This window comes from Cryptotermes secundus, unplaced genomic scaffold (assembly GCF_002891405.2).
Source record: "Cryptotermes secundus unplaced genomic scaffold, Csec_1.0 scaffold556, whole genome shotgun sequence".
NCBI lineage: Eukaryota > Metazoa > Arthropoda > Insecta > Blattodea > Kalotermitidae > Cryptotermes > Cryptotermes secundus.
This window is the reverse complement of record NW_019725847.1, coordinates 103,430-112,011: the sequence shown is the minus strand read 5'-3', so window position 1 is coordinate 112,011 and position 8,582 is coordinate 103,430. Positions and strand designations below refer to the sequence as shown.

General features: G+C 40.9%; 1 protein-coding gene across 1 annotated transcript; it reads right to left on the bottom strand.

Annotated features, from left to right (window-relative positions):
* On the bottom strand, positions 1-7,895 carry LOC111863735 (putative odorant receptor 85e). Its single transcript, XM_033751179.1, has 6 exons — positions 7,710-7,895; positions 5,464-5,726; positions 4,425-4,524; positions 4,032-4,136; positions 2,009-2,164; positions 1-212 (listed from the first exon to the last, which is right to left on the bottom strand). Exons 1-6 carry the CDS (start codon positions 7,893-7,895, stop codon positions 126-128), a joined length of 897 nt encoding a protein of 298 aa, XP_033607070.1. The 3' UTR covers positions 1-125.
* Positions 7,896-8,582: the final 687 nt, after the last annotated feature.

The following is an 8,582-nucleotide window of genomic DNA, read 5'->3' as shown; positions in this document are numbered from 1 at the left end:
TTATGTGCAATGTGTGGCATGTTTGCATATATAAGTATATTGTTCACTTTTGCTACATTCTGTGAACAATTGTTGCGCGACGTGTTCTGCACTACTGTAAGACTATACACCCTTTTGTAGAGACGCTACACACTGTTGGCTGGTTCGTCTAATTCGATGTTGTCCTTGAGTTGAAGTAGAAACATGAAGTAAGAGATGCTTTGATTAACCATCTGCAATCACAAAGAAAAACTATTTTGTTGATTTTCTGAATAACAGACCAATTGTGAGCTCTGGAAAAATTTAGTAAAGTAGGGATATGATGAAAGCAGTCTTCTGGGATGTGGCGCCTTGTAGATATAATATTAACAGACTTTTCGGAGGAACGTATCTCCTCCATCTTCAGGGTACAACAGTCTCTTGCACCTTCTCACGCTTGTTCGCTAGCGGATTTCTTCTTGTCTTCTACACTAAAGATGGAGGCGATGCATTCCTCCGAAACGTCGTTTAACAATAAATCTACACGGCGCCACATCCCGGAAAACTCCTTTCATCATAGTCATCAGATCCAATAAAGTACTAAGCAGTAACTTAATGTCTTACATTAAAGTAGATATCGAGAACTTCAAGCATAACGAGGAGCTTCGTAACTTGTGACTCTTGACCAAACGTAATTAGAATGATCAAGTCAAGCTTGGCAGGACATGTAATACGCATTGGAGCGAAGAGGAATACATAAATTTTGTGGGAATGCCAGAAAGATAGAATACACTTGGAAGATCTAGATGCAGCTCGTAGAAAAATATTAAAATGAATTCTAGAAAAATATAGACAGCCACTGTGGTATAGTGGTAAGAGTTCCTGGCACAGATCTGGAGGTCCCGAGTTCAAATCCCGGAGCTACCAGATTTTCTGAGAAGTAGTGGGTCTAGAACGGAGTCTACTCAGCCTCGTGCGGATAATTAAGGACCTACTTAATTGGAAAACTAGCGGCTCCGGTCTAGAAAACCGAAATTAATGACCGTGAGGATTTTTTATTGTAAATACAAAAAAGACCAAGGCAATGCCATCCGGTCTTCTGTAGCAATTCTTATAAACATCTTATTCTATCATAGCGGCAACCCCGAGATTCTTAATATAGATCTTAACTTTAATCTGAGAGTATACGAGTACTCTTAAAAACCAGTACAATTTTTATTTTACTGTTATTCGTTACGCTAGCCATGCGACACCCTCTAGCGACTAAAGTTGACACTAACTTCGTCGACAAGTGGCTGTCATTCGGTTGGTATAGTTCGCTTGCGGACTAAAGACATGGAGTTTGTTTTGTTTGTTTCTTTGTCTAGAAAAATATAATGGGGTTGTATAAATTTGATTCGTATGGTTCTGGATAGGAACCTGTGGAGAGTTGTTGAAGGTTGCGGGTTCTATTCCTGATGAGGTTACTGGGTTTTTCAATTGGCCTAAATCTTACAGCCGCACTACGGCCCTTGAACCCACTCAGTCTCCAACAGAAATGAGTACCAGAGATCTCCCTGGGATTAAGGGCTGTTGGCCCATAGGGCTGACAAACTAACCAACGTATGTGAGCCATTTATCTGGAAAATGTATGAGCCTCGACGCCTCGCAAACGTACTGGCCTCCACGGCATATTATCAGGGTTGTTTTACCTTTCTTTGCTTTTATTTTTGAGTAGCTGGACTACCGGCATCTACTGAAGAAGGGTTCATTTCCCTGGATTTAGTCAGTTCGACAATATCTATGTGAAACACATAATTTTATTTTTGTCTTAAGTACACACGTTCACGCAATAATTTCTTGTTTTAATTTCGCAATTATCTGACAATGGATTTAGATGACCTTGAAATTAATTTGCTTCATAACGTTCAATGTATAAACTTAAATGTCTTATGCTCATTCCTTTTCATTAATTTGCGTTGTCTCTCTGTGTGGAAAGAATGGGGGAAACTGAAAATTTACTTTACTATTTTATGTAAGAATTATTCTTTTATTTAGAATCAAGACGTACATTGACCATGGTCCGGATGGCCACTGGCACGAACTTTCCGGCTGTGAGAGTGAACTCCTTGTTGGCTACTGCTATTATTAATCTGATGCACTTCTGGAAAGAAATGGGAGTTCCGACCCAGTCGCAGCCCCAGGCAGCTTCTCGCACTTTCTCCGCCTGAAATATGAAACCTATTAACATTAGAACAATTACAAGTTTCTGCAAGAAGTGATAACACAGGAGGATTAAAGATAAAGGGAATGATTATTCATTAAGGCTAAGCTTACTTTCATATAGTGGGAGTCACTATAGACGGGGTTTGGATTGATGAATGGATTTACTGACCACTTACAGTTCATAATTACAAACGACTATAACACTATCACTCATTGACACTTTACAGTTTACGAGAACATAGAGTCTTGTGTTCTTAGCCTGTTACTTGTCGTTTCCTGGTAACGGCTCCAACAATATCTATTTCTCTGCCTCGGACTCAAGTCCTCTATTCACTGACTCCCGTACAGAATTATTAACGGAACTTGTCGCTTGTTTATATCTCAGAATGGACGTAGAAAACACAGCTGTTTCCATTGTTGCAGTCCAGCTGTTCTATTAATAAGAATTATCTGTCTAGCAACGGAAAGGTGTTTACCGAGCCGCTGCTCAGAAACGTCCCTATATATCCGCCCATCTCGCTGTCGTTGCATACAACTGTTCTACGCGTTACATTCTAATTCTAGGAATGTACTTCTTTGTTCTATTTGACACATTAAACACAATGGGTGCTTTATATGAATGCTTTCAGTTAAAGCAATCTCCCCATTTTTTTCTCATACTTTATTTACGTGCTTCGTACGACTGTCAGAATATATAGCGATTATCTATCAAAACCCAAGTGCAATAGTAGAGCTGGAAGGATTATGTCAATTGAAAAGTCCACCTAATCAGGACTCGTACCCGGGACCTTCCGGCTCGTAACATAGAGGCTCAACCAAGTATGCTACCGCGTGTGCCCCGTTAAATGAAGTACCGCGCGAATATTTCAAATTATGATATCCTTAAAATATTATTAAGGATACTATTTAGGCGAATAATTCATACAAGGAAATGGAAATACTGTAAATACAAACACTACCATAGGTAGCCCACGATCTGGCGAACAGTCAGTTTCCTAGAGACCGTTCATAATGAGACAGCTGTTTCTCACACGTGCAGTTTGTAATTTCGGGCAATTTTCCTAAAAGTAAATACAAAAATAAGTAAATCGCAAATTTTATTGCCTGAAACGAAGCTAACAATTATCGCGTACGTTACAACTATTGCAGATCATGTCATGCTGCAACAACTTCCAGTACAACAAAAAAATTAAAATTGCTTAAAGACAATAAAATTTTATAAGACATGAGCACCAGAGCAGGGTAAAAGGCGCAAATTATCTGAGCGTTGTTTTCATTTGTTTCCGTGTTTGTTCGCACATTCCTCTCCCTGTTTGGAACGGATTTCAAATGACGCTAACCGCGTCGTCTCACTAGCCAAGTCAAGTGTAAACGCTTCCTTGACAAAGTCTTTTTTTTTCCTTGGCACTACAGCCCCAGTGGGCCTAGGCCTACCTCCATCAACTTCTCCGTTCACTTCGGTTTTTCTAGATCTTACACATTAAATAGGACTCCTTGGGCGGGTGATCAGCTCGTCGCAAGGCTTCTACCTGTACACAAACACAAAAAAACGCACACACACAAACTAAACATCCATTCCCTGAGTGGGATTCGAACCCACGATCCCGGTTTCCAAGCGAGCGATGACAGTACATGCCTTAGACCGCTCGGCTACCGTGACCGGCTGCCAAAGTCCTTATGAGAGAAATTTTATAATACAACTCTTCGTGTTGTAAGGGATTATCTGTAGTATGTTTAGTTAGAGAGTTGTTGTTTCAAAGGGTCTTATTTTTCCAAATCTCAATTTTTGTCTTAGTGGATAGGCGACATAAGTATTACAAAACAACATTTGGTTGGAAGTACAACGCGCAGACGTACAAGGTACGTACCTCTATTGTCAGCTGGTTGCCAAACCAAGAGTACAAGGCTACCGGAAATATTACTGCAGAGTAGGCTACAAATCCTTGGATCATCATATATACGTTTCCCCAACTCTGTAAGGAAAATAATATGGCTACTTTAGGATAAATAGTATTTGTCTATACAGAGTGTTATACAGAGTGTCCCAGGAGGAAAGCTCAATATTCTGGGAGGCCACAGTTTCGGTCATTCTAAACAAAAGACAAGTGTACCTACATGTGTCCTATTCCGAACAGTTTCGGAGATAGAGCTACTTCACGTTATACGAATGTAATGGTAGAGAGGCGATTTCGGAATTCATATAGATTTCCTTGTTATTAAGTATTAATAAATAAAAAAAGGAATCGAAGCTTACTCCTTACCGTAACAATAGAAAAGGAACTCAGACATAAAGACGTTAGCGACAGTAGGAATATTCCAGTCATGAAGGGATTAAATGTATTCTCCATCTCTTCCATATACCTGGAACAGAAATATAGTAATGTTAGAGCAAAGCCTTCCCCAACGATGATTCTATTGTTCACGTGAAAATAAGTCCTGACGGTTATATGCGAAACGTCGAAATTCCATTATACCCGGTCTTCCACACCTACTGAAGTAGCATACGGAAAATACTACTACTACCACCACTACCACCACCAATACCAGTAGTACTACCACTATTACTACCAGTACCATCATCACTTAATACAACTACTATCACCACCACTACCAGTACCACTACCACAATTACTACCAGTACCATCATCACTAATACTACTACCATCAGCAGCGACTTGAAGCACAGAGCAAATGATGCTCGAGATGGGTGAAGTTCGTATAGCAACAGGCGTGACCAGAGTGGTTTGAACGGCTGTTGTACTGCGATGTGGAAAGCAAATGGAGAAACTACCACATTATACCACATTATCACTTTTCCTGGATAGTCTCTTTCCGAAAACAGAGATACCATGTATGCGAGATATTTCCTCTTGAGACAAAACAAAGCGGAGAGGCTTATAGAAGTGACCAGAAGACGAGGAAGTATAGGTAAGAAAATGTTGGATGACCTTGGGGACAGAAGAGGATGTTCTCAATTGAAGGAGAAAGCTCTAGATCGCATTAATTGGAGGAACTGTTTTGGAAGAGACTGTGGACCTGTCGTCTGACAGATTACAGATGAATATAAATGAATATGTAAAAATGTAAGTATTCAGTTCAGAACCCATCATCATTATGTTGGTCCAGCATAGTCACCGAATGTTCTCTTTCGAGAGACGTACCTACCATACTGGGCGAAAGTTTATTCTAATGATATTTTTCTAATTTATAGGCTCTTTATATTTTGTAGAATTTCCCATATTTATAATATCACTTTATACGCCGTAAATAATTATTGTTTACATACAAAATATGCAGTACCTCAGAATCTCGTTGTGAAAACGTACACAGTCGCTGAGCTGCCCTTGCATGCGGCAGAACACTTCCTGAGATGTCTGAACTTGCTCTTCTTCCTCTGTGTCAGTCTCAGCGCCCGAGTCCTGCGCTGGTGTGCCGAATTCCTGTCTGATATCCAGGAGGTTCGCTCGCAGCTTCTCCAGCTGACTGCAGGCGATGCACACCAACGTGGCGTACAGGCCGGGGAATGAAAATACAGTGAAGACAAACCCACAAGATCCAATGAACTGCAATATTAATAACATGAGTCCATGTATGCTATTATATGTTGGTTAGAAGGGCAGATGTAGACAAACAAAAATGAAAAGATCAGTGTAAACAAAGTATGTAGTTTCACTTCAGCAAAATTATTAAAAAGTAAAAAACATTTAAACATTCATTTAAAACAGCAGCATGGGGGTGGATTCATTTTCATTGCAAGACTGTAATTAATCACAGGATATCTGTAAAGCAACTTTGTATCATCACTCAATTAATTGTCACGTGTAGGATGGTACGCGTGAAGAAACGACGCGTTCTAGTGCGGATGATTGGATTTATTAGCACTTGGTTACACATTCTCTCTTAATTAGACTAAACTACAGGGCTATCGCTCATTTACCACATTTTTGCACACCGTTGCGCACGCAATAGCATTCTCAGTCTCTATTAGTCGTCTCCTAGCAACGGATCTCAGCACAGAAACTACTCCTCAAATCGCTACAGGTATTAACCTAAGCTGTTCCATTTACACTTGCACTATCACTGCGCCGTCGCACAACAAGTCTTCACTGCTGATTTCTCAGCAATTTGTGACGGACAAAGTGGCAATGAGCAGGACATCTACAAGTACTTCGATCACCTCCGCCGATCGTCATTTCACTGAATCTTCCATTTCTTTCATCCAGAGGTTCCGCTTGCAACATAAGTAACAAGGATCGTTGTCTCATTTCCGCCTAGGAGTAAAAAACAGTTAATTGGTTAGAGAAAGTGCTGGGGTTTCCATGCTGCAACAAGGGGAGTTTCTCTGCAGATCGTAAGGACTTTATTGGGGAAAACAAAATTAAGCAATTCCGGTTTCGTTCTCAGGTTATATTTCCGTTTTCTATGCATTGTGTTACTGAAGTATTATGTGACCGTATTACAGAAAACATCCGGGTGGAAGTCACTTCATAGAAATGGAACAAGAGTTCCGCACATAAAATTATAGAAGAAGGAGCAAATAGTTGCACCCTTAATAAGAATATTTGAAAATAATTAATATAACATTCAATAAAAATATTTCGAAAATAAGGGAATTAAATTTATTCTAGGAGAATTTAATGAGCTGGTATAGCTCAGGGGGTATGAAAACGGACTGGACTTCCAGGGTTCAATTCTCGCCAGGAAAAAAAAATTCTCTTCTTCACAGCTTCCACACCGGCACCGGGGCTCACCTAACCTAACCTATTCAATGGGTGCGGCTAGTTAGGGCTGCCAGTCCGTGAAGCTAGCAATCTAAAGCCGCGGTCAAGTAATGTGGAGCTATGCCTCCAACCTGATACGTCTTCATGGCCTGATGTCTAAATAATTAAGCATATGAACAAATTTTCCTTTTCCTAGGAATGATTCAAAGCTTCACGGCGGTGACTATGGAGGATACAATCCTCTGATTTACGTCGCCGGGAAGTTATATAGGTTTCCTGCTTCTACTTGATCTCTTGTTTGACTTCCATTTCGACCCCGAAGACTAAGGCGCAATATATCTGTGACACTGAGGTGACGTCCGAGCTAACTACACGGTGTCACATCCCACAAGACAACCATTTTTATCCAAGGAGGTTCAGATACAAACTGAGACGTTATAACTATACAAATACATTCTGCACTTCGCTTCGACTTTCAAAAGGAAGTATGCCCGTGTCTACATTTTTAAAATGATCTGCTACCTGTAGGAGCACAGCCGGTATTGCGACTGCTTATGGGCTGGTCGACCGAGGGGTCGGAGTTCGAGTCCCGGTAATGTCTAGAATGTTCTCTTCTCCACGTAGTCCTTGCCGGTTCTGTGGTCCATCCAGCCTCATCTTCAATGAGTACTGGGGGGTCTTTCCTCGGGGTTGAAGCTGACCACTCCCCTCTAACTAGTGTCGAGATCAAGGAAAAGTGGATCCATACATCCACACACCCTTAGGTTTTCATGGCGTAGTTCTAATTATATAAGCACGGGAAGAAACTTAACGTAATTTTTTTACCTGTTGGAGGCAGATCAGTTCGTACGTTGGGCTAACTGTCCAGTCGAAGGGAAACCAAGCGTTGAACAGAAGAACACGTTCGTGTGATATCAGCAAAGTGACGGCTGCGTGCATCAGAAAATATGACATCACAATGCCTACAGTACGTCGGATGACAGTGCCTAGGAAAAAGACCCAACCTGCCATTGTCAGGGAACCTGTGTCAGGGTCATTCTTCGGCAACGATTCCCAGTTGAAAGCCTCGGTTCCACGAATCAGGCGTTCTACTGCATTTGTTCGAAACCTGCAACAGGATTTCATTGTGGAAATTTTAATCCTTCACACATTTGGTAGGTAAAGTTGAGAAGATAGCAAGAAAACCATGGGTTACACAGGAGATGATGAGTAAAATGGAGGAGCGAAGGAAATGGAAGAATGTCAACAATGAAGAAGGCAGGAGGAAATACAGGAGACTGAGGAATGAATTGAAAAGAGCCACGGACAGGGCCAAAAAGGAATATCTTGAGAAGATATGTAATGAGATTATGGAATTTCAAAGAACAGGCCGTTATGATTTGATGTACATGAAGACAAAAGAACTAGGATGGAAAGAGAATCATGGGATTCAAAATGTTGGCATCGAAGACTCCCAGGGGAATAGAATAGTAGATCAGAGGCAAGTGCTGAAAATTTGGGAAAATTATATTTCAGAACTATATGATCGACCTAATCGGCCAGAAACCTTAGAAGTTGAACCGGAAGAAGAAGTAGATACAGACGAGAAAGGACCATATATTTTACAAAGTGAGGTGGAAAAAGCTATCAAGGAAATGAGGAAGGGAAAGGCTACAGGAGATGATGATGTACCTGGAGATGTGCTCAAGTTACTGGGAG

Excerpts from the sequence above, each read along its gene's own strand:
- LOC111863735 (XM_033751179.1), bottom strand. The coding sequence starts at position 7,895 with ATGGCAGGTTGGGTCTTTTTCCTAGGCACTGTCATCCGACGTACTGTA. Across the intron at positions 4,137-4,424 it reads GTTCCTTTTCTATTGTTACG|AGTTGGGGAAACGTATATAT; the intron begins GTAAGGAGTAAG and ends TTTTCCTTACAG. Across the intron at positions 213-2,008 it reads CCATCCGGACCATGGTCAAT|ATGGTTAATCAAAGCATCTC; the intron begins GTACGTCTTGAT and ends TTGTGATTGCAG.